This window comes from Chlorocebus sabaeus, chromosome X (genome assembly GCF_047675955.1).
Source record: "Chlorocebus sabaeus isolate Y175 chromosome X, mChlSab1.0.hap1, whole genome shotgun sequence".
NCBI classification, from domain to species: domain Eukaryota; kingdom Metazoa; phylum Chordata; class Mammalia; order Primates; family Cercopithecidae; genus Chlorocebus; species Chlorocebus sabaeus.
The window spans coordinates 121,601,035-121,628,358 of record NC_132933.1 but is presented as its reverse complement, the minus strand read 5'-3'; the positions used below and the strand labels follow the sequence as shown (position 1 = coordinate 121,628,358).

The following is a 27,324-nucleotide window of genomic DNA, read 5'->3' as shown; positions in this document are numbered from 1 at the left end:
TTCAGAATGCATTCACATGTCATCTGCAAAGAAAACAGTGCCAAAATATATTTGAGGTGAAACCCGAATACAAACTCTTATCAAAACTAATGTAAATGTAGTTCACAATTGAAATCCGACATGTCCAAGGACTTGGTAGATAACTATGATGAATGTAATAGTCAGGTGGTCCTGAAATTTTAAAAAGCAATACCTTGTCAAAATAAGAAAGAGAAAAAGCTATAAATTTTACTTAAAAAGGTGGTAGAAGTCTACAACAAAGGTAAAAGGCAAAATAGTTGTTATGCAACTCTTTTCAGAAAACCTTCCCAGATTTCCAAATGGGAATATGTTCTTGATTGGTGAAATGAGGTATGTAATAATTTCGAGGTCTAAGAAGAATTTAGGCAACATTAAAACCAATTCCTTCTGCTCCCTTCTTCAATTGTCTTCATTAAGCTCAAGAAAAAAAAAATCAGAACTGGGGATATCTCCCATGTGCAATCCAAAAGAAACAAATAATTGCTCTCTAAAAGAGAGTGATGAATGGAGGCGCCAAACTGAAACTTCATAAAATCTTATTAAAAAAACAAAATAAAACCAAAAATGTTCTCAGTTTGAGGAGCTAAGTTTGCTGTATTAAGGGCTTGTTTTCATTTTGTTTGGCCTACCAATTCGTAATCTTCTGCAAGTCTCCTAAGTATCAGCTAAGACAATTCTGATCTGGAGACAGGTGTGCCAGTATCTCCAGGAGCACAGCCATGGCCGCCAGTGAGAGGGAGACACCCCTGAAGTGCATGGAAGAATTCCAAAATCCATGGGTGAGAAAGGGAAAGAACCAAGGGCTATATGTTGACTTACTCCACTATTTGAAGAATGAGTATCTCAGGGTTTTGTTTGTTTTCTAATCTGAGAGCAATCTACGTTCTGGCTCTTAACTCCTAGTTTATTAAAATATTTTTCAAGTCATAAATGCAAAAATGATTTATCACAGGAACAGCATTAGGTCCACAGCTTCTGAGGCCCTGTTGTAATGCTAATTACACTGTCACCATTCTGTAAGCTAAGCCTCCTTTGACAGAGCCCGGGAAACAAAAACTAGCCATACGTACGTATCATAAACATTCAGCAGCCAGTTCAGACACATATCCACGCAGAGAGGGACGTTGACCAAATTGTTGTGCTCTTGCTCTAGGCGGTCATAAATAGTGGTCAAACAATTAATAATCTGCAGGATATCCATGGGCTGGTCATTTTGCTTGAGGTTGTGCTGGTCCAAGGCATCACATGCAGCTGACAGGCTCAAGAGATCCACTGCAAAAACAAATAAAATCACAAATGATTCAGAGTATAACCTTCCTTTCGGTGTCCTTTTTCCTTTGAGAATCCTAGCTAGGACCCTCTCATACCCTTTAATAAACACCAAACTTGAACCACACTCTCTTTGAAAGGTGTTTTATTTTTATCCCTCGACTCTAAGTTGATGAGTTTGATCAGTATTCAGGATCTGAAGTTGTTCTTAAATCTCACTGGCATTGGGTGCAGGTACGGGCAAAGATATAATTCCCATGCTTGGATTACTGGGGAATATCTGAGAGTTCAAGGGGCCTATCCTGTTCTACATAAACGGAGTCAATTTTCACCTGAATAAGAAAAAAAAAAATGTTTTAGCAGAAATGTTTAAAGAGATCCAATAATACTTTCTTGTATTAGTATTAGAGAAAATCTGTTAGATTAATCTGTATGGCTAAGGTTGTGTAAACTCTATTTCTAGCTATGCATTTATATTCATTAAGCGCTTTTCTCCTTGAAATATCAGTCACCTCAGCATCTCTCTGCTACCCTAATATTAGGTGAAAAAAATACTCTCCACTACAATTGTCTATAGGCAAACTAAAGTAATTGTATAATCTATCCAGTTTTCAGACCTGAGGCTCGCTTATTTCTCCTTTCACCTTCAAATTGTATTTTATAATATGCTTTCCAAGTCCTCTAAGAACTTTATAAGACTGAGGGAGGAAAATTCCCTTGATCTGAGGAGGTATTTAATCTTATGCCAGGGACAAAAATTTAACAAAAGTGAAACTTCAACCTTGTCCAACATCAGCAAATCACAAGCTTTATTCCCAAGTGTCATGAAAAGATTCATTTCTCTAAAGCCAATTTATTAGCCAAACTAGAAACACAACAACATTGCTTTTATACCACCTTATACACCTAAGCTCTGGTTGAAATTCTCAGTCCTTTGAGACTAGGAATCCATGCTAATTAAGTAAATCTCTCATGCATCTAGGGGGAAGGGGCAATTCAATTATAAATGTAGTTCACATAAATACAGGTAAATCCCACTCAGTAAACAGCTTTCCCAGTAATAAAGAAATGCAAACTTAAGGCTTTAGTGTATTTTACAAGTTATTCGTGGCCAGTTCTAATTAAATATTAAGAAAGAAACAAAAATAGTGGTTAATACCTATGTAGGTTTGTGCAAAAATACTTTTGCACCTATATCGCACACATTTTTCTCTTTTAAAAAAGGAAAACAGAAAATCCTGGAGTTTCCCCAGAAGCATGAAGCAGACATGGTGGTGGAAGCAGGAGTCTGCTCTCCTCCCTTGGAAGGGAAGGCCCCTCTGTTTTTGCTCTGAAATACTCTAAAGATCGAGAAATGACCCTTTTCATGGAAGCTGAGACTTTGTTTAAAGTGGGAGGAAGGAAGATAACTTGGGAGACTGACCTGAGGAGTCAAGCAAGAAAAATAATAAAGAATTTTAAAAAGCAATGCAAGGAGGCAGGAGGACAGGAGGACGTGAGGAGGGAATGGCTGAAAGCGGACTGCATGGGAGGCCGGAGAGAGGTTCAGAGACAAAAGACTCAAACTTTTATTCTCTTCTGTGTGCCTGTTTTCCTCAGAGGGCACATACTCAAGTGCACGTAGTAGGAACACTTAGAAACACAGTATACCCGCTCCATTACTGGAAGAGAGGAAAGGATTTCTTCCAAACACCAATATTCCCAACATGTTTCCTTCTATACTGAAGGAAGCTATGGGTGGTTGGAAGTTTTTCGATTATTTTCTTTTTTGTTACTCTGCTTTAGTCATCATTAAGTATTTTGCCTCTGATCCAGGCATTTAAGAAGTAACTAGTGAGAATTTTTAGAATCGCTTTTGTATTAAGAGTCTTATTTATCCATGTGATGGAAACGAACAAAGAGAAAAACTGCATGAATTTCATTTTATTGGGCCTGCTCTTATCTCTGTACAGGTGAATGGGTAACACACAGAACAGCAAATGCTGAGTATAAATAGCTCCAGAGGGGAGCAAAGCAATTGCTCTGAAATTACAGGAGCAGAAGATGACACAGTTAGGAGAGAAATACTATGCAGTGTGCTCTGCTAAAACTGGATGTGGTTAAACACAAGAACAATCCATCATAGAAGACTGAAGAGCACATTTCCCTAAACAAACATGTCAAACAGAATTCAACTTTCATGGAATTATTTTGGAAAGAATTCTATTTAGGTATACACAATCCATGCTATGGACCTGAAAAGGAAGTGAGAATATCAATAGGGACAATTTAATTGCCATGCATATGCTTTTCCAAATGAACAGCTTAGAGAACATACCTAGACTTTTTGATGAAACATTAAATGTAATGATTAGCTGTTTTTAGGACCCTCAATAAGCAACCAGCAGATACAGTTGTGTGAAACCATTTTTTTCCTTAAGCTAGGAATTTCCATTAAATATTATATGTGTGTGTGTGTGTGTGTGTGTATTCACTAGTAGATATACCTTCAAAGCTTTATAAAAACCCAAGTATTCTAATACATCCTCACTTTCTAAATTATGTTTACAGTAGAGGATGCTATAGGCTTTGAAGCCATTGAAGAATAGGGACCATGTGGTGGTACCCTACACATGAGGGCTATGGGGGTGAGAGAGGGTGGGGACAGGATAAAAATTGCTGACTCTCCAGGATCCTCTTTGCTGTGCAGAAAAAGCAGACGGTGGTGGTTGGGGGGTGGCGAGCAGGCAGGACTTCAGCACAGGGATCCCACTAATGGTTCCTGAGGCTCTGGTTGTGCCTGATCATCTTCTCAACCTTCTAGCTTCAAAAGCTAATTCTTTTCCTTTCTATGTATGCCACAGTAGCTAACTCTTGCTATTCCTTTCTATGTAAGACAGATTTTTTTTTTTTTTTTGTCTTTTACAGAGTGATAGACTCTTAAGAGTCAGAAGGTTGCTTTAAAATCATTTTGCAGTTGAGACAACTGAGACCAGAGATATGGAGACTCGCTCTGGGTGTTATGGCAGGTTATCTAGGTTTTCTGATTTCTCATGGAGGTATATATTGTAAGAGGGAAAAGTGGGTGGCAGAAGATGTCCTTACTGACTTTACAGAAAAGGAAAACCATTCTGCATTCCATGCTAATGCCAACAGTAGGATAAAACAGAAGCACCAAAAAGTTGGTTAGTGGAAAAACAAAAAATGTCTCATGGTACCTATATAACCCCCAAGTTCATCCTGTAGGTCAACCTGGATATTCTATGTTGATGTATAAACAATTCTGTGATCTAATTAGCACAGAAACAGAAAGAGGTGAGTAATGGTGGAAGAACTGCTGCATGTTTGCTGATTTTTCTTGCCCAGGCATGCCATTCTACAGGCAACTTGCACTTATGGCTGAAGGACCTCCCAAGCAAATCTTTGCACTTCAAGAAAGTCAATGCACTTTGATGTAGTTGTCTGTGCAGTAAGGGTTAATTCCAGAGAGGCTGGAGTTGGCACGAGAGGCCTTGCTAAAATATCTACACAGTGCAGAGCCCTGGTCAAAGCACTTTCTTTTCAAAATGACTTACTGTGTTGAAGTGTAGCCACGGGTTGCAGGTTATCACCATTGTTTATTGCTAACAATAACACTGACCATTTTCACCTGGGCACAGTGAGACCAATGGAAGCCAGTGAGTTTGAGGCTGGTTACATAGGAACAGTACGCCTAGGTTACTGGCAGGACATAAGAAAGCCTGGCTGAAACTCCAATTTGTGCCCCCTGGTTTCCAAGGTGTTTTGTGTTCACATCAGTAGCTCTTGTTCCAAGAGAGAAAATGCATCTTGGTGTGGCTTTGTAGACAGAGGGCAATTATAGCTTGTACCTGTCCTCTCTGGACCCTATGCTGTGAGGCAGCCTGTGGCTGTGACACTTATTCTGGTTTTAATGTTGTAGGTATATTGCATCCTTTTTCTGCAAAGAACTCTAGATTCATAAGCACTGTCATTTGGGTCCTGTGAGTCCTCTTTAGCAATTGAACCCTGTCTAACTGCCACTGTCAGGGCAGTGAGTGTCAGAAGCAAGATTGTTTAAAACACCTCCAACTCATTCTTAGCTAAAAGTATTACTAAGGCATTATTTAGAAAGAAAAAAAAAGATGATTCTGATAAAAGGGATGAAAAAGAACCTTTGAAGTTGCTCAACAAGCTACCCTTGGTTGGAAGTAACACAGGCTTTGAAATTGGTTACTGATGATATAACTTTCTAGGGGAATCTGGAAGTGAGAGAACTTGAACCTAAGGAGGTAACAAAATGGATTAGGAGGCAATTGCAAACTGATGGCAAGACTGCTAAAAAAAATCCAATTCCTTGGTTGGGTTAGCAAAAGCTAATGTAAGTTCAGAATTTCTTTCCATTGGGCTTCACCCTCTCTGGCCTGCAGGTGGAGTCCCAACCATAAAACCAAAGCAACTATCAGTTTTGATAAATGGGCTACACCTGTGAGGCCAATGACCATTAAAAAGATCATTCAAAGTGGGCACTTACAGGTATTCCCTATGTCACTACAGTTTTCTTTTTTGATGCCAGACCTAGTAGTCCCTGAACTGGGGCTACAATTAAGAGTTTCAAAGACTGGTAATATTCCAAAATAAGATACTATGGCTATTAGTTGGTACTTAAGCACAAGAATTCTGCAAGGATCAACGGAATGGATTGCTCCTTCCCTGTCCCTTGCCTAATTGAAGCTGTCACACAAATGTTTTGTCACCTAGCGGACAGGCTAGCACCATTTCTTTATATGGGGTTATAAACCCCATCATAAGTTGAAAATATCTTAAGTCACAAATGCATTTAATACACCTAACCAACTGAAACTCACGGCTTAGCCTAGCCTACCTTCAATGTGCTCCCAACACTTACATCAGCCTACAGTTGGGCAAAATGATCTAGCAACACAGTACACAGTAAAGTGTCAGTTGTTTAGCCTCATGATCTTGTGGCTGACTGGGAGCTGAGGTTCGGTGCTGCTGCCCAGCAAGGGGAGAGAGTATCACACCGCATATTACTAGCCTGGGAAAAGATCAAAATTCAAATCTAGAAGTACGGTTTCTATTGAATACATATCACTTTGCATCACTGTGAAATAAAAAAAATTGTTAAGTTGAAACTTCACAAGTTGGGGACTGTTGCATTGTGTGTCTGTGTGTAGCTGGGGAAGAGGTTTGGCTTAAAATTAATGATAAAAGGAAAAAGGTGAGATTGTTGCAAGGGGAAGGAAACCACCAAAGATACTTTTTTCTTTCTTTCTTTCTTTTTCTTTTTTTTTTTTTTTTTGTTTGAAACAGAGTCTTGCTCTGTCACCCAGGCTGGAGTGTAGTGGCGCAATCTCGGCTCACTGCAAGCTCTGCCTCCCGGGTTCATGCCATTCTCCTGCCTCAGACTCCCAAGTAGCTGGGACTACAGGCGCCTGCCACCATGCCCAGCTAATTTTTTGTATTTTTAGTAGAGACGGGGTTTCACCGTGGTAGCCAGGATAGTCTCGATCTCCTGACCTCGTGATCCGCCCACCTCGGCCTCCCAAAGTGCTGGGATTACAGGTGTGAGCCACCAAGCCTGGCCGATACTTTTTTTTTTTTTTTAAGGGAAAACCTAACATAATGTTGCTGCCTAGGAAGAGGTTTAAAATAAGAGAATAATATGCTCCCTTAGTTTAGACTCAGATGCCTCTTGGGGTGGAGGACTCTGTTAAAACCTCCTCCTCCTTGAAAGAGCCAAGATGTGAGTGGGAGAGTCAGCCAACCTACCCAACACACTAGATGATGAGATGGGAGTTCTAACTGCAACTACAACACCATGGAGCAATATTAATGTGGCTTTTGGTTAGTATTTGTTAATGTCTTTTGGTTCTTTCACAGGACATATCTGTTATTAATCATCTGTGTCAGGAAATACCCTGAGGGAATATTTACCCAGTCAAATCTGAAGAACAATGATTTATAACAATCTCAATGAACACTGTGTGGCCATTAATTGTGATGATGAAGGTTTAAGAAAGGTATTGGGTATGTGGTAGAAGGTTTACGTGCTGTATGTTTCATCTGTCATAACATTATGTGTTTAAAAAAAAAAAAAAGCTATTTGCCCTATTACTCTGTGTGGAAAGCTATTAGTGGGTGGAGGGACAATTGGGACAACTTGAATCAGTGACAGATATTTAAGTTGAATTTGGTAGGCCTACTTTCCTGAGACTGAAAAGCTAGAAATTTGATATGGATGGCTACAGAAATTTCTGTGACATACCCAAACCAAAGTCCTTTTAGGAGTGACTACTATTCATATGATTTTAGCCTAGTCACATTTTTGTGTCTCATGTGTATTTCCCATTAAAGATGTTATTTCTCAATGGCACCATGTCTGGTAGACCAAAGGGCATGAATCCACTTGAAATAAAAGAAACGGGAGAATTAGGAGCTGGGCTAGAGATACGTGGCCAGGTAGAATTTGCTTTGAATGAGAAATGATAAACTGATGAAAAAGACTTCCTAGTGCAAAAAGGGCACTTCAAGGGCATCCAATTCCAGGAGGAAGGATAGGGATGGCAAGCTGCCAAGGTTGATAGCTGGAGAAGGGAACCAATAATTACTGGAAAACAGAACCTACTAGGTGTTCTTTAACCTCTTTAGCATCAAGACTGAGAGACAACCATTCTTTCCCTAGTGGGTAACAGTTAAACAAGATTACAGTATTTCCCCTGGGAGATAGACGGGTCATGTTATGAGACCTCTCTTGGGCACCAGTATCTGTCAAACCATATAAACTGAGAAAATTAGTTTGGCCATGTCCTCAAGATGTCTTAAACTCAGAACTAACAGAGACATGGCCTCTAACCTATGTGAAAAATAATACATGGTATATGGAAAAAGTAGATTTTTGTAGGAGAGGGGCAAAATAATTACACTGGCCTCTCGAGACCCCCTTGCTTTGGAGGCAGCCTGTGGCCGTGGATCCATATCCTGACAGTAATGCTGTTGTAATGTAGCCTTTTCTGGCAATAGAGCATGGATTTGTAAGCCATGATATTGTGGGTCCTGAGAGTCTTCTTTAGCAACTGAAGCCTGTCTAATGTGACCCTTGGTGCACTATCAGAAGGTGAGGTGCATTTACAGAGAAGGCAGTGCATTTTTCACCTGGTTTGTCATGGCGAGGGTGAGCCCAGAAACTGTGACTATTCACACAACTCCAGCCTGTACCAAATCTCTATAATGTGTGCTTTAGTTGCTGAATAGAGGCAAATTGTTCTCTATTTCTTATTGTTTGCAGAATATTTGTCACACTTATCAACTGCAGTATATTTAGCCCTGTGGTTTGGGCTCTCTCCAACCCACCACACATTAATAAACTAAATACACTTGGTTTGTTAAGTGCATTTTTATTTCTGCTCTTACAAGTTGGCTATCTTTTTAATTTTAGAAGCCACACACCTATGGAATGTCAACAGAACTACAAAGGAAGAAAGAAAATGCTTAAATTACCTTCTTCATAACTTTCAATGGGGTATCAGCTATATGAAACAGTTTATAAATCCTTCTTACCAAGATTTTGTCTTTGTTCCTGCTTTTCTATCAAGTTTAATTTTCATTCACAATGTGTTGAGAGGCAGTAAGGAGTCATGCCACATTTAACTGATTACAAACTGGGGACATTATAGGCCAACGGTGATGCTCTCCACTTAAATAGTGAATTCTCTATAGTGGATACAATTGTGTTATTTGGCTTTCTGCAATATGGAAACATTGATAGGGAAGTGAAAAAAAATAAGATCAAGTGCTTAATAGAGGTGGAAGTGCATATTTCCAAGGCATCTGTAATTCGGACTCTTCATTGGCATCAGGAAATCACTGAGATAACATCATTAATTTTCCTTAAAGTTAGAGTTGGTAGAAGCGGCCTTTGGTAGGGAAAGCTAGCCAGGGCAAGTTTTATTTGCCTGTACCACAGACAATAGCTCTTTATCATGGCTTTGCAGGCTTAGAAATGACAAAAGCCTGGGAGCTAAATCTGAGCAAATATAAAATTAAGAGAAAATTCTTAAATCATATATTGAAAGCAAGTAATGTGACCACACATATTTTCAATAAAAGGATTCGGTGAACTCTTCCTTCTATAGTCTTACTATATATGGCACCCTCCTAGCATTAATGAGAATTACATACTTAATTTAGAGAAATACACCTCAATTTTGGCATACTTGAATTTTTTTCACATATTAGAAAAGCCAAGCTCAGAAAGGAAATGCAGAGAATTTCAAATTGATTTAAAAGTGAAAATTTAAAGAAATGATTCTACATTCAGAGCTTACCTTTATTACAAGGTTATCACCTCAAATGGACAAAATTTTGTATATTATTAAATTCTCCCATTTTCCCAATGTTTATTGGAAATTATAAGTTGAAATGACAGACAATAAAACACATATGTGAATGGAATGATTTTTTGAACAGGAAAATCGAATAGTGCCTAAATCCAGGGTGAAAATGGACATTATAGAAAGGAACAGTTGTTATGAGGTTTTCCATCTGGTCTATTTCTGTTTTGTTTTGTTTTTTTTTCATAGTACAAACTGGAACAACTGGTTATCTTTTGAACTTTTAGGATCTCACAGGAATATTCTATAGCACTTCATAATAACCCAGTGCCTAATTACTCCTTTATTAAAGGGAAACAGTAGCTCTGGGATGGAGCAGGAGCAGGGGCAGGGGCAGGAGAAGAGAAAGAGGCAAGACAACTTTCTCTCTTCAGCCCCCGACTCAATCCCATCCCAAACTACTTTTTCCCAGCTGTGATGCATTAACAGGTCCTAAGGAAATCCTCGACCTGGAAAGCCCTTTAAACGCCAGTTAAACTTGGCAGCTATATAGCTGAAAAATGCTAACTTCAGGCTACAAGGAAATGGAAGCCTTGGTTTACTTTCATTCATGCATTCATTTCATGAAAACATATTGAACCCTGCTGTGTGCCAGGTTTTGTGCTAAGCATTGGGGATACCAAGATGAAGGGAAAAGGCCTAGTCTCTCTTTCCAAATAATTCCACTTCTAAGGCATTTCTTCTCTATCTCCGTGTAAGAACTATATGCCAGGTGACTCCTTGACTATCTTATTGCTAGCCTCTGCAGATCCTCTGGTCGAACCCCTTTATTTCTGAAGACCTGGCAGCCAGGGTTCATGGTCCTTCTCTTTTGCCCAGTTTTCACTACAATTCTGCATGATTTCAACACTGGCATGGGGGACTCATGCATCACTCTAGCCTCTCAGTTCCTTAACCTGCTATTTCACCTCCATGGAAATTCACATCCACTCTACCTCTGCCACCTACTCAAATAGCCATACCCTAGATCTGATCACCTGAAACTGTTCCACCTTCAAAATAATGTTCATCTATGATTCTCTCTAACCACAACTTCTTGACCTTCAGTTCCTTTACTACTTCTTCTCCTACCTCCCTGAAGAGTTAGCCTTTTCATCCCTCTACTTCCTAATTACCAGTTTCCATATGCATTCACAGCTTCTCCTACCCAACAGGGACTTGTCAGTATCATTTTAATCACTCTTTTGCCCAAATCCTCACTTCTCTTGCCCAGCTGTTCTCTGCCTACCCCAGGACAGAAGCATCTGGCTCCTAACTGCTAAGTGTGCCTGGGGAATACCACACCCCTGCAGACTGGTGCTACCGTGAAACACTCAGCCGCCTCTGGGTTCACAGAGCTGGTTTTCAACTCTGCCATCTCTCTTATTCTCCACAAAGATAAGCCCAATTTCATCATCTCCTGCTGTTAACTGCATTGCAGGGACTCTCCTCTCCATACAAAAAAACGGAAGCTTTTACAGTAAGACATCCCTCACCTTACTGCTACCTGGTTTCTTAGTTACGTGGACCTGCCCAGATCCTTCCCTCGACCCCACCCATTACAGTGGAAGAGAGGTATCTCTTCCCTCCCTTGGGCTCTGGATTACCTGCCCATATTCTCTGAGAACTCACGTTATTTATCAACTCCTCTTGGGCCAATAATTGTAATCTCACCCTGTCTTCTCATACTGATATAAATACATTCCCAGGAATACTGTATTTTTGGCCTGCATTTGATTGAAAAACATCCACTTAAGTTGACCCAAGCAGTTCAAACCCATGTTGTTCAAGGATCAACTGTACATATATATACACACACATACACACATATATACACACACACATATTTATATACACATATTGTGCCACATAATGACATTTCAGTCAACAATGGACTGCCTATATGACAGCGAGCCCATGAGATTATACTATATTTTTACTGTATCTTTTCTATGTTTAATTATGTTTAGATGTACAATACTTACTATTGTGTTACAACTGCCTACAGTATTCAGAACAGTCACATGCTGTACAGGTGTATAGCCTAGGAGCAATAGGCTATCCCATACAGCCTAGGTGTGTACTAGGCTATACCATCTAGGTTTGTGTAGTGCACTCTTATATTGACACAACAACAAAATTGCCTAACAACACATTTCTTAGAACGTATCCCCATTGTTAAGCAACACTTGACTGTACATACATTTCCATGAACTGCTCAGCCCCCTCCAACTAGCTACCACCCCACTCTTCTCCCCTTCATAAGTAAATTTCCCCAAGAATCATTCATACCATCTCTAATTTCCCGTTCACTTTTGAACTCACCACACCACTTCCACTGTGCCTCTAAAATCTCACCAAAATTACTAGGGACCTTCCTGTTGCTAAATCCAATGGGCACTTTCCACAACTTTATCCTGACATCCCAGCAACATCTGACCCTGGTGACGGGTTCTTTCTTTCTTCCCATGGAGTATGTGGCATCATAACCTCTTGGAATTTTCCTTCTTTCCTACTGGCCATTCCTTTGCAGTCCCTTCTGTAGGTTGCTTATCCTGTGTTCTAAATAACTTCCCTTCTCACTCTACACTTTCCTGGAGCTATCCAATCCTCTCCACAGTTACAAGCAGCACCTACAGGCTCATGATCCCTAAATATTGTTTGTATATTTCTCCTGAGCACCACAGCTCCGTGTCTAACCTTACCAGACAAGTCCCCATTCACCTGATATTCCAAGCCAAGCACCTAAGTGTCTGCTTTGACTCCCTTTCACCCACCACATCAAGCTTGTCCAACCTGTGGCCCGTGGGCCACATGCGGCCCAGGATGGCTTTGAATGAGATCCAAATGAATTAGTAAACTTTCCTAAAACATTATAAGTTTTTTTTTTTTTGCGATTTTTTTTTTTTTTTTTATAGCTCATCAGCTACCACTAGTGTTAGTGTATTTTATGTGTGGCCCAAGACAATTCTTCTTCCAATGTGGCCCGGAGAAGCCAAAAGATTGGACACCCCTGCACCACATCAAATGAATCATCGAGGCCTGTCAAATCCACTTCCTGAATATTTCTAAATTCTCTCCACTTATCTCCATTACTACTCTGCTAATTCAAGTCACAACATTGCTGGTTTAGATTACCGCAACAGGTTTCTCTCCTGTCACTCCCACAGCACACCAATCCATACTCTGTTCCACAGCAAGAATCATCTTTCTAAGCGACAATCTGATTATATCACTCCCAGGCCAAATCTCCTGACCTCTAAATTCCTTAACTTGGGTTTTAAAAACCTTGCACAATCTGCTTCCTGCTTCTCTCTCCAGCCTATTATTTCACAACAGATCTTTCCCCTGGAATTCTGTGCTTTAGCCATACTGACATATTTTCAGTTCCTGAATGTGTCACGCTTTCTCTGGGCCCTTCGGTACATGCTCTTCTTTCTGACTAGAACACTTTTCCTAGAGGGAGAGCTGCTTACTCTTCTAGACTTACCTAGCTTAGACATCACCTCTTCAAACATTCTCTGAATCTCATTCCAAACAGTTAGCTGTTCACATAGTGCCCCATTATCCCACTGTTGCACAACTAAATATATGACATTGAAATAAACGGTCTTGGAAATAGAGACAAGATCACTTTTCTTTTCTAACCAACTGTAGACATTCTTAATACATTATACATATATTTGCTTAAGTCTACAAATTTTATGAACATCCTGGTTATCCCTTGTTAGACTGTAAGTTCCATCAGAGTAGAAACTGTGCCTGTTGGGCCGGGCGCAATGGCTCACGCCTGTAATCCCAGCACTTTGGGAGGCTGAGGCAGGTGAATCACCTGAGGTCAGGATTTTGAGACCAGCCTGACCAACATGATGAAACCTCGTCTCTACTAAAAAATACAAAAATTAGCCAGGCATGGTGGTGCATGCCTGTAATCCCAGCTACTTGGTAGGCTGAGGCAGGAGAATCGTTTGAACCCGGGAGGTGGAGGTTGCAGTGAGCCCACATTGCGCCACTCCACTGCACTCCAGCCTGGGCAATACAGCAAGACTCCAACTCAAAAAAAAAAAAAAAAAGGAAACTGTGCCTGTTTCATGGGCATGTCATCAATGCATACAGACCCTCGGACAATAGTAGAGTTATACATAAACTATCTGATGACATGATAGACCTGTGTAACACTTCAGGATTTTTCCACAGATGTATGATAAAAAAGGAGGAAAGCAATTCTGTCATTTTTCCTCTACCACATCATTCATCTTCACGTTGGCATTCAAGCTAATAAACCACACACGTCTATAAACTTTGGTTTGGATCAGATAGTCACAGTCTTCTAATACTAAGTACATTTTGTAAAAAGAAAAAAAAAAAAAAAAACAAAGGTAGAACAAGGAGAGACAGTGCAAGTTTCACAAAGGTAATTATGGATGCCAATGCCAGTAGTTGGAAAATAAAAATTATCAATATCCTAATTCAACATCAGTAGCTGAGGAATGGTGACAGGAATGATTCTAAAAATAAAACAAAACATTCTAGGCAAACTCTAGGCCAAGGATACATTAAAGAATGAATTCTATGTTGTAACAGGAATTGTGACAGCTATTTCTCCCCTCTCTAAGTAAAAATGTACCCAACCTACTTTTTATTCTAAGCAAAGACATAGTATCAAGATCTTCAAGTACTGGCCAATACTTACAGCAAAGAGCCTTCTGCAGTCTTCGGAGTTTCATGGCAGTCCTATAAGCTGAGAACCTGACATTATTCAGGTCAGCTGAAAAGGGGGAAAACAAAGATCATTTGTTATTCCATCAGAAAACACAGACAACCCCCACCCCCCCCAGGGATTTGCCAATAACTACAACCACCACAAAAATAGCCTAGAAGAAATATTGTGTGTATGCACCAAGCTTTCGGAGGTGAAAATTCTGTTAATGTGGGAAAAGAAAAAATAATTCCTTTTGCCCTTTGACAATCAGGAAGGCTAAGTTCTGTGAAGACTACAGTGGTATAGCCTGAAGGGCATTCATGTAGTCCTGTTTCCAAGAGGAAAGAGATGGACAGGTATTATTTTTTTCTGGAAAGTAATCTGGATCTACTGTAGTGAATTTTTGCTGCACAAGATCAAAGAGAACAAGCAATACATTATTTAAATAGCTCTAAGACCTTAAACAATCAAGTGGCAATATAACATTTTTTCTGACTGTAGAAGTTACACATGCTCACTTTGGGTAACTTAGACATTTTATACATATATATATATATATATATGTATAAAATCAAAGAAATCATCCACAAGCCTATAAACTCAAAAATAGGCACAATTGGCTGGACTCAGTGGCTCATGCCTGTAATCTCAACACTTTGAACAGCCAAGGTGGGAGGAGTGCTTGAGGCCAGGAGATTGAGACTAGCTTGGGCAACATAGTGAGATCCCATCTCTACAAAAAAAAGTTTATATAAATCTTTCAAATAGGCACTGTTAACATTTTGGGTATTTTTTATCCAACATATGTGTCTATGTGTGTGATATGTATTTAAAAATACAATTACGATTAAAATAAACATTTGGCTCTATATTCTAAGGTACAATCATTCTAATGTTCAGCACAGAATAACAACTATATATGTTACTGTGGTTTCTGCAGTCACCGGTCTATCAAGCCCTGACTCACGTCACCTAGCAGGAAGCTATATTTAGATGATGTTCTTACTCAAGTCTGCACAAGCCTTGATAGATACTGGGCTACATTTATTTCAGGAACCCAGCTCCAAAAAGCTCCTTGAAGACAAGAACTCTGTCACCTACTTCTGTCATTTTTCCCAGCAACTTAATATGCAACTCCTCTCTGAAAAAGCTGTTTTAATACAGGTCATGGGCCAATTGACCAACTGAACGAATCAATAAACGAAAGAAAGAAAGAAAGAAAAAGTACGCTGACATACATGACTAACTGCCATAATCAAATGGCACCTACGAAACCAATTCTAACAAGGTGTTAGGAAAGGGCAATAATTCAATCCATATCCAAGTCACTTGGGTCAACATTTTCAGCTTTATGGCCATTGCAGAGACCAAACATAAAAGCCTGAATTTAAACTAGGGGAAAGAAAATGATGTCTATAATTTAAACTATTCAGCATACAATTTTGTTTAAAAGACTGGAATACCAAATGTTGGTGAGGATATGGAGTGACTGGAATTCTCAGACACTGCTTGTTGGGAATGTACATCAACTTTGGGAAACCAGTGAGGCATTTTTTTATGAAATTAAACATACATGTATATTATGACCCAAATATTCTTTCCCCAGATATTTGTACAGAATAAATAAAAATGTCCACAAAAAGATGTGTACATGAATGTCCATAGCAGCTTTATTCATAATAGTCAAAAACTGGAAACCAACCAATAAGGTAATGGATAAACAAATTGTGGTAAAGTCATTCAATGGGATACTACTGTGCAATAAAAAGGAACTAACTACTGATAATGCAACAATGTGAACTGATCTGAAAAACATTAAGCTGGTAAAAGAAGCCAGGCACAAAACAGTACATACTGTTTGATTTCATTTATATCAACTTCTAGAACAGGCAAAACTCAGCTACTATGCCAGATGGTAGCCTGGGGTGTGGTGAGAGTAGGTAACTGACCTCAAAGGTACACAAGGGTGTTTTCTAGGTGATCGAAATGTTATATCTTGATTGGCACGGTGGTTGCACGAGTGTATGTACGTATTTGCCAAAACCCAACATGTACACTTAAAATGGAAACATGTTGTAGTGTTTAAATTATGCCCTCAAAAGGTAAATTTTAAGTCTTTAAAAACACTCACATGAACAGTATGCTATGATGTATGTGTGTCTTAGCTTAAGCTACATTGTAGAGGTGGTCAGTTGTCTTAATCAGGAATGAACTCCAAGGGTGGTTGGCTAGAAATTAATAAAAAAGCCTCAAGCCAGAAGCAGCCACTGTAAATGATTCAGTTATATTTAGCTCTTATTATACCAGGGGTTTCATTAATTATCCTAATTAATGTTAGACGGGCTTGTGTTAGTGGTATTAGTGGCTTGTAAAATATGAGGATTGTTGAAAAACATTTAGAAACATTCCCTGCCTTGACATTGAGTTTAAGAAGAATCCAGTACGTTCTCCATCTTTAGAAATGGTGTCCTAGGCTGAATTCCAAAATGTCCAGCTGTGGTTCACTGGATTCTTAGTTGTCAGAATTCAGTTAGACAGTTGAGGGAATCCTGCTGCTAGAACAATGGTTCTCAAACTGGAGCAAACATCAGAATCACCTGGAGTGGATAGTTTAAAGATGCAGATTTCCCAGGCCCCACCTCCAGATTTTCTAATTCAGTAGGTCTGGGGAGGGTCTGGGAATCTGAATTTCTAGCAAGTTTCCAGGTGATGCTGATGCTGCTGGTCCAGGGACGACACTTTGAGAACCACTCTAATAGAGGACTGTGGTCTCTGCAGACTGTGAGCCTCTCACACCCAGCACCCCAAAAGACAGAACTGTGACTTCCCTGTGTCTCTGGCACAGGCTGTAAGATTGTTTTGTACCCACTGGCTAATAAATGCTCATAAGTGACAGAACTTGTTCTGAGACTTGCTTTCATTATAACCTGGCAGCCGAGAGGTGGTTAAGAGGGCAGTCCTCACCTACATCTAACCATGGATGACTACCAACACCTATTACAGAGAACCTATGTGGGTCCTTGTTAAAGTGTGATTTGTAGCATCAGTATCTGCTTGGAGCTTATGAAAAATGCAGAATCTCAGGCCCTACCCAGATCTGTGAAACAGAATCAATATTTTACTAAGAGCCTCTGGTGATTCATTTGGAAATGATTTAAATGCATATTTTAAGAAAGTTTCTTGTTCCATGTTGTTAAACTTCAAGTATAAATTCTGTATACCAACCTGTGTTGTCTTTTTTCTATCTTCCATTTTGTGGGCTTTTATTAATAGATTATTTAATAACTACTATAGTCAATTACACTAAAATCTCCCCTCTGGGATATATCTGTGAGTCTCTTGTTTATGATGAACGCCAATAAAAGGTATTCAATAAATTTAAAGCATGTTGGAGTATCTTGAAATGCTATATATACTGATTGCTTCTTGAAGATAATTAACCTTTGCCTGGAGACTGTCCTTTGGTGAGTAGAACTTGATCTAGTTGGGTCCCTTTAATTGTCCTTCTTTCTCTTTCCCCTAAAAGATGTGGTTCTTCCTTTGTCTCTTTTGCCCGGTCATCATTGCTTACTTTTTAAAGTGGTCTCAGCCAACTCATGGTATGAGTTGTCTTGCGGCATTAATTAATTAATTAATTAAGAAACCAATTCCTGTCCTCCCCTCCAGATTGGTACAACATCCTTCACCAGTACCATCGAATTTCTCCTATACTTGCTAGTGTGGAGTTCCCTTACACACACTCATAATTGAGTCCCTTTGGCTCTTTATAAAAAGCAATGTAGAGACGTGGAAATGCACTTTTGGTCAAATACAGATCGCTTAACAGATCGCTTTCCCGTTAACACCAGCCTGTAGCAGTTTCCAAGGGATAAGCATTCACTCCCAAATTTTCTTTCATTCCTTTACTTATACAAAAGTATTGAGTGTTAGTTCTGTGCCAGCCAAACATCTTGTAGAAGATACTGGTACAAAGTTTCTCTTCTTTTTTCCCTTTCTAATCCTCCTTCTCCACTGCCTCTTAACTCATGTGCCTAGTTTCCTATCATCTTTCTTCTTTCATAGAACAATTCCTCTCTTATGACCCCAATTCTACCCTCTTTTCCTATTTTCCTGGTTCTATCCAGCATTCAGAACAAATGGTCTAAATGAGGTCACAAGCTCCATCCAAATCTTAGAGTTCATATCAAGAATTGGCAAATTCCAGTAGCTAGAGATCCAAGTGGGAGAGGCAAGAATGATCTGATTCTTTCAGGGTATGAATATTAGTGTGGAACAGTATCAGAGACAAGCATCTGGAAGGTTCCTGCTCTAGCAGTGCTCTCAGTTTCCCTAAAGCAGTTCAAACTTTCCTTCCTTCTAAATACTTCTAACTATGACACATTCTGCCTCTAGTTAATCCTCCCTGACATCTTTTCAGCTTACCCCAACCCACTGCAGTGCATAAGACTTCTGCCACCAGTTTTCTATGCACCGAAGTCCAATCCATTCTCAAACAGTGATTCAGGCATACCAGAAGGAAGTAGCAGGGAAAATGTTTAGTTTCCATCACAGTGCTACCGAAGCCATACAAATGTACATCTGGTAACTGTCAGTGAACTGCGACGGAGTTCTGATGCCCTAAAAGTCTACTACTCAAGAGAGTTAACTGCCTGTGTTGTTTGAGTCCGCATGTGTTGCTAGGAGTCTGCAGCACCACTCCCTCTGGCTTACAGCTGGAAGAGATAAGTCCCTGCCTTATGAAAGTGTGTAGGATGCACACAGAAACCTCAAGATGCAATACAGCTGTGAACAATGTGACACTGTCCTGAGCTAAAGGTTGGGATGACTGTGTAGTGAAAGTATGTGTGCAGTTTAATAAAGCTGAAGCCCCCCATTCTCGTGCCCCATGAGAGACTGGCCTCCACTTTCCCTGGGAGCTGACTTTCCAGGACTCTGATCCAAGTTGTAATGAGCTCACTAGCTCTCTCAGCCGGAACTCAAGAGGAGTGAGACTATCCAAGAAACCAGTTACGCCATGTTTCCATGGCAGCTGGGAGAAAGCGCACTTCAGAAGGGTAAAAATGCTGAACTGTACATTTCTCTTCATAACTTGTATTATTTGATCTAGGGCTGGTTCTAGCCTATAAATAGAGAAATCTAGAAATGTAAGGAACAAGGGCAAACATCAAACCACCTACCTTCTCAAGTTGAATTTCCAACTACTGAAGTGATAGCCCATTCATCTTTTATTTTGAAACATGAAACAAGTAATAGGCTTCTCTTGCCCCTTTGTTTACTCTATGCATTTTTCTTGACTTTGGTAAGTATTTGTTTTATGACTTTCACTTTTACTCTGTGTAAAAGTAGCAGGTGTCAAAATTCACCAGAAAAGAGGAACAACTGATCAAGTTTGCGTCACAAATCTACATGTTACATGCTTTTGAAAAAATAGCGAGAAACACATCAGCATTTTAAAGCCATGGAAGCATTCCAAAGATATTACAGAAAGAAAACATTAAGTCCCTTCATTTCAATTTTATAGCTGGTTTCTGTCTTTTAATAATACTATAAAAATCCTACTATCTCTGACTGAACTGAGGTCTAGAATTTAAAACAAGGAGTGTTTTAGTCTATCTTTCCAATGGCTTGTGGAGACTTTTTGGAAAGGCCTAAGGTTTCAATAAGCCTATCTATTAGCTAGAAAGAATAATAATGACCTCATTAACTTTCTGAGTAGAAAGAGCTGTATGGCTAATGATTATTCCAACAGATAAATTGGTATAGTGGTCTTTGTTTCTTCATACCAACTCTATTTCCCAGAAGAAATTTAATCCAAATCTCCCAGGTGATAAGTGAAAAATAAAATTTAGAGCACATATGCTTTTGGGGGAGTATTGTTCTAAATTCAGTGTTTGGCATACAATATGCATTAAACTACTACTGCCTGCCTATTTTACTAATTTTCCAAATTTTCCCAAGAAGCCAAAACAAGGCAGTCTCCCCACATACTCCTATTATAGAAAGGTGGCATATTTTAAAATATAATAATATGTCTCCAATTTTCCAGTCTCACTCCCCCAAAGGATTCTAATGGACTTTTCACATGACAAGTATTATTCTTGCCAGCTCAAACTCACTAGAACAGACAAGAACCATGGATCTTAATGAGACTTGAGATAAATTGAGTAATTTAAATCAAGTCTGTCTTGAAAGCAAATTAAGCCAAACTATCCAGGCTTCAGAAGTCTAGAATTATTGGGAGCTCTTCAAGAACAGACCAGGAATTCTGGAACATATCTTTAAAGAATTAGCTGAGAGAAGAGGAACACTAACACATCATACTTGGTCTGTAATTTTTTAAGATATATTTGAGGCCTCTTAAAATCTAAACTCGTAAAAACCTCATCATCAACATAGAGCTTTACATAAATGGGGGGAAAATAAACCTACACACAGATAAACAGGAATTATGCATTCATATTTGGATGGAGTACAGAAAGTACAGTCTATGAATTTATAATTACTATCAAGTTATGTTTCCAGATGTGAAATGGTTTTACTTATTTGTCACCAATGACTTTCTGAAATTCTTCTAAGAAATGAAGGAGAGGGCCAGGTGCGGTGCCTCATGCCTGTAATCCCAGCACTTTTGGAGGCCGAGGCAGGTGGATCATGAGGTCAGAAGTTCGAGACCAGCCTGGCCAATATGGTGAAATCCCGTCTCTACTAAAAATACAAAAAAATTAGCCGGGCGTGGTGGTGCACACCTGTAATCCTAGCTACTCAGGAGGCTGAAGCAGGATAATTGCTTGAACCCAGGAGGTGGAGGTTGTACTGAGCTGAGATCGCACCACTGCACTCCAGCCTTGGTGACAGAGCAAGACTCCATCTCAGGGAGGAAAAAAAAAAAAAAAAAAAGGAGAGAAGCAATAAAGTACCTACTATGGGACAAATGTGGAAGACTCAGAATTGAGGAAAAGAGAAAAAGGTTATGAACCAAAAAATATTGAGAAGTTCAACTGTGAAATAAAAGATAGCACAAAATCCTGGCTGTGGACTGTTTAAAGCATTTCTGGCTCCCTCCTCTTGCTTGGCCTTCCTCAGCAGAATCTCACTACTTCTTAGCAACACTGTAATAATGGCAGAGTTGAAATTCAAATTAGTTTTGCTCATTGTTAGCTGCTCTGGTAAAAGGTTTGTTGAGAAAGCAGTTTCTGTAACAAATGGCTGATATAAAGTTTTCTGGGGGAGAACTGTGTATCTTAAGTACCATTTCTGGGGCCTGAATTCTCCCCCAGATAATGGAGGGCTGACTCATATAGGCACCACTGTGCCATGTTCCTTTACATCAAGCTTCAAGAGCGGAAGGATCGGAGCTCTAATTCCCGTAACTTTTATAATATATAAAATATATAATCCATAATAATTATGGATCCATAAGGATAAATGAATGCCTTCTAAAAAGCTACAAAGCAGTTTTGCCTAATCTTTTAAAAATCATTAGTATTATTTTAATATATAATATATATCATTTTAAATACATTTAAAATAGTACAAATGACATATTTAAATACATATTTTATCTATTTCTAACATATATGTATATTTAAATATGTATTTGAAATAATACTAATGATTTAAAAAGACTCTTTAGGCAGAACTGTTTTATAACTTTTTAAAACACATTCATCTATCCATAATCCTTTCATCTATCCTTTCAATATTTATTGAGCATGTACTATAAGCCAAGAACCATGCCAAGTACATGGAACACACTGGTAACCAAAATAAATCTCTGCCTTTATTGAGTTTGCAGTGTAGAGAAGGAGACGGATAATAATCAAATATTCATATGTAGGCCAGGCGCAGTGGCTCACGCCTGTAATCCCAGCCTTTGGGAGGCCAAGGCAGGCAGATCACCTGAGGTCAGGAGTTCGAGAGCAGCCTGGCCAACATGGCGAAATCCCGTCTCTACTAAAAATACAAAAAATTTGCTGGGTGTGGCCGCAGGCACCTGTAATCCCAGCTACTACTTGGGAGGCTGAGGCAGGAGAATCACTTGAACCTGGGAGGTGAAGGCTGCAGTGAGCCGAGACTGCACCGTTGCACTCTAGCCTGGGCAACAAGAGCAAACCTCCATCTCAAACAAACAAACAAATATTCATATGTACTGTGGTAAAACAGCGAAGGAAACACACAGGAAGTGATGAGACTGTATACACAGGGAAACACAGGTCAGAGGCTTCTTGGAGAAGGTGACATTGAAGCAAAGACTTGAAGGATGATGGGAGCTTGCCAGGGAAGAACACAGCAGGGTAACAGGTCAGCACATGTAAAAAAAATTATAATAATTTTTTTTTAAAAAAAGCTCTGAAGTGAAGCAGAGAAGAATGTGGGGCTTTAAGAATCCTTAGAAGGCCAATATTGCTGAAATCTCCGAGAGGAAGGAGGAAGAGTGGGCACAGATAAGGCCTGACAGGTAGGCAGGGGGAGGCCCACTGCAGAGCACTGCACGTCGTGTGAAGGATTTTGGGTGTTGGGACTTCTAGTTAAACACAGCAGATGGAGCAGACTCATCTGTCTCTCTTTATCCCTGAAACTCTACTAGGATGATAGAAAAGGAATAAAAAATGGCATTTACCCAAAAGAAAATTAACAAAACAGGAGAGGAGACGAGAACAGATCAGAGCTCCAGTATTTTGGTGACTTAGAAAATGACCTGCTGGTAAGCAACTTAGGAGACCAGAGAAATCCCAAGCTCCATTAATGCTGTTGGGGAGACAAGGAGATTGGGGCAGGGAGTGGGAGGAACTAACAAGAAGCATGCCAATTTATGTAGCCAAGAAGTCTCAGAAATGAAAGGCTCCAGGTTCCTCTGAAGACTGTAATGTGGCTGAAAATACAAGGACTGGTTGAAAGTCTTTAGAGCTCTAAACACCTCCCCCATTTGGAGCCAAGCATCTCAGCCACCTGCTGCTTCACCCTGACAGAAGGCTGGAGGCTTAATCGCGAAGCTGCACCACACACCAGGGCGCATGAGGAACAGTGAAATTTGGAAGTGGGAGAAGGCACTGGAAACAGAGGGATTACGTACCAGCGCCACATCCTGAAAGAAAGTAAATCCTTAACTTCATTTCCTACTCCTCAATTCCATATTTAGTCTGTTGTTTTCTGTTAACTCATTTAAAAAAGCTCTTCTACCTAAGCACTTCCTTATTTGCCACCTTTATCTCCAGAAGGAACTTCAACTTCAGCAAGGTATGCAGCCATTAAATTGGTCCTCAATTATCATCCTTATGTATCATCTTCTTCATGCTGCAGTTACAACTACTCCAAATCGAATCAATTTCCTTGCAGTCCCCCTCTTGACAAGCGACTTACAGTCACACAGGCCACTCTGGCTGCTGGAATAAACAATACTATTCTTTCTTTGGCTCAGAATCTTCAGTCGCTGCTCTCCCGTTTTTCTCAGTCACAACATGGGTAACTCAACTACTTACAGAACTCTCAGAATGACACAAACTTATAAATTTACCCCAATCTCCTTCAACTCTATTCTCAACCTCATTAATTAACCAATCTTAACAGTCTCTCTTCATAAGTGAACACACATCCCAGATTCTCCAGGGCAGAGCCAGTTTCATTAAATTTTCCTCTTTGTTATAAAAGACACTAAAAATGATCAGATGTGACTTAATTTTTATACCATTGTAAAGCCAAATTCACAGGTTTTTTGTTTTTGTTTTTTTAATGTTGTGCCTTAGCTTTTTTGGATTGTAAAAACATACTCTTCATAATATGGTTGACATTACCTATTTTGAATTTATCACTCTCTCTCACAGCTGAAATATTTGTGGAAAACGTATTTTAATGATGAAAATAAATAACAGTAAATTTCCTCATCTGCTTTAACCTTATCTTTTGCCCTTTCCTGTTTTAAAAAGTCTTAACTCAATTTTCCTAAGTGCTACCTTTTCTACCTTGGCCGTACAGTCTCGGCTTACTTATTTATCTGCCCTTATCTCCCAAGATTTCAACATATGATCTTTCTCCCAAAACTCCATTTCAATTACTTCTCTGGTAACCACAGAGCAGAGGTCACAAACTGGTTGAATTTAGTCTGCAGACTCTTTGTGTGTGTGTGTGTGTGTTTGATTGGTTGGTCGGTTTGGGCTCACATACTGGTTTTTGAAATTGTTGAATGATATGCCATTAGTTAAAAATCTGGTGATTTCCTGTTATCTTGCTTCTCTGGAGGAACCTGAAGACCTGACATTAAGAGACCCACATTCTCATAGAACACACAGCTGCAACGGAGGCCCTGTTAGCCCTAACAGAAGCTTTTCAGGTTGCCCCAGTTCCCACCCAGTCACCTTCAGTCATTCAAATTACCAGCTTGGCCCCAGGAGGCATTTCTTTTCAGATCTTTGCCTCAGCCTGACCACTCCCTTATTCTCCCAAAAGCTTTACATTTACCCTTCAGTTACACTCTTTTTCAGGTTCTTGTCAAGGCTCTGACCGTGGAGTCCCTCCAATAAGTAGCTATTACCTGGCTGTCACTCAAATTACTCTATGGAAACAGTTGTTACTGGGTTTTCCCAAAACTTTCCAGCTATTAATTCTTTGGACTCCACCTCTTACTAATGCATTCAAACTAAATGATTGTGCTGCCAAAAATATTGCCTTAATACACTTACTGTTGCAGTATAAAAACAGATAGGAAGACAGGCCAAAATCCATAATGAGTCTCCTGACTATATTTCATTAAGTGACAACTACTTCTGCATTTAAAATCATCAATTGACACTTACTTAAGCACCTATTATATGCCCAACTGTGTACTAAGCTCAGGGGTTAAAGATTCAGGTTTCTAAAATATTGGGGAAAACAAAAAGATTATTCACCCTGTAAAAAATCAGTATACATATCCCGGGTATTTGTGATGTGTCAAGCAATATACACATACAAAACTCTGGTTATGTGACTGTCAAAGAAAAACCAGAGATGGACAGTAAAGTGGTAAAAACAGATTTTATTCAGGAATATTGCAATAGTGGGAAAGAGACCTCAGTATAGAACTGGGCTCAACTCTGAATGAACCTGATCAGATATGGAAAATGATCAGATATATAAGAGGGAGGTGGTTCTTGCTAAACTGATATAGCAGGATTCTCGCTACAGCTGGATTCTACAAAGAAGTGCACAGGTGGGCCTGGGAGAAGGTTCAGGAGTCTGACTAAAGTTTGATCAAGCAGACAATCATTATCATGAGCATGCTTATGTAGATACACAAACATATAATGAAAATAGACCGTCGTGCAGTTTATATGTCAACCGCAAAGGTAGTTTCCAAGATGATATAAGCAGTATTCCAGTGAACATTTTTAAGGTTAATGGCATTGAAAATTTCCTATATAAGCCATGTTATTTATGAAACAGTAATTTCTAAGCCCACAAAGACTTAAAGTTAGTTTAAATACCCAATATACAATAAAAATAAAATCTATAGCAATACTAATAGAAATGATTGATGTGACTAATTAGAAATAGCTTTATTTTTCACTCTTATACTTGAGGGAAAATGGATGAGAAAAATGCAGACTTCTGAAGAGATGATGTTGTGCTCACTTATCCTTGGCATCTAGGGCAATAAATGATGGTGCTCAATAAATGTATTTGGAATAAAATTAGATTATGAAAGGAACTTCCTTGCTTTTACCAGGTTTAAGCTGTTGATGACATTAACTTTACATCTAATTTTTCTTCAAATAATATAATTTTCCACTTCTATGGGTGAATCACTAGAATTATTATTTTTGCTTACTCCTTACAACCTGAGCTGGAGCTCAGATACCAAGACTTTCCTAAGGAATAAAGGAATTGGGACAAAGGGAGAAAGCAAATAAATGGTCTAAAAAGAATGCTTATTAGAAGGTGAATCCGCTGTATTTAATTGTGGCAGATAACCGTATGTTGGTTCACTCAACACCCCTTCCCAAATTCTTTCTCCTTGGTCTTTCTCTACTACAAAGGCTGGAGGATCTCAATTCCCTAATCCAGCCGGGGGAAGCTGTATGGACAGTTTTGGCCAATGCTTGAGAAGATATCTGCAAGAAAGGATTTCTCTCCCCAAACGGAAAGACAAAGAGACTCTGAGGGTGAACGTCCTTTCTCTTTCTTCCTGCCTGAGAAGCAGCAGTCATCTTGGAAACATCAGGACAAAAGTCACTCATTAAATGGCACAAGTATACATATGTAACAAACCTGCACGTTATGCACATGTACCCTACAACTTAAAGTATAATAAATAAATTTAAAAAAAAAAAGAAAGAATAATGAATTAAAAAAAAAAAAAAAAAAGGTACAGCAGAATAAACCATGGCCCAGGTCTCTGATGGCATCACAGAACTCTTCCATAGCTCTCAGCTACCTGCCTCCAGATTTCTTGTTATATAAAAAATATCAACTCCTATGTGTTTAAGATACAATTGGTCAGATATTTTATTAACTGCAAACAAAGTCATCTCTAACTGACATGTTAATCAAACTGTAAGCAACAAAATGCAGACGGACTAAATAGGGAGCATTGTCCACCCCTGCATTCCTCCTTGGGGTGGAGAAATGAAGTTAGCAGTAAAGAAGTCTTGGGTGGCAGAGTTCTCCATCCTTGCTACCAGGTGGTGCCACTGATGCAGAACAGCCTGACAGCTAATTTAATGTTTAAAACAATTTTATAATAGAGGGCTTATATGGGTAAGGCACTCTTCTAGACAAAGTCCACAAAGTGTTTAGCCGTTTGTTTTCAATAGGATGTTCACAAGTCTGATTCTGCCCAGATGTAAAATAAGGATTGGAATTTTAAAGCATACAAGTTACTTCTCTGGAAATTCACGTGTCAACCTATAAATGAACGCATATAATTAACTAGTTTTTCATTAACTCTTCAGAGTTAACGAGATGTTCATAACTTCATCTCTAGTGCAA

At 39.3% G+C, this 27,324-nt stretch overlaps 1 protein-coding gene across 7 annotated transcripts in view; it reads right to left on the bottom strand.

Annotated features, from left to right (window-relative positions):
• Nucleotides 1-27,324, bottom strand: part of DMD (dystrophin) — a 2,258,239-nt gene that overhangs the window by 89,806 nt on the left and 2,141,109 nt on the right. For all 7 annotated transcript variants that reach the window (XM_037986581.2, XM_073013821.1, XM_073013822.1 and 4 more), the window contains 2 exons: nucleotides 14,353-14,427; nucleotides 1,092-1,293 (listed from right to left, as the gene is read on the bottom strand). In XM_037986581.2, the coding sequence (XP_037842509.2) occupies nucleotides 1,092-1,293; nucleotides 14,353-14,427 (277 nt within the window). The remainder of the gene's footprint in view (nucleotides 1-1,091; nucleotides 1,294-14,352; nucleotides 14,428-27,324) is intronic.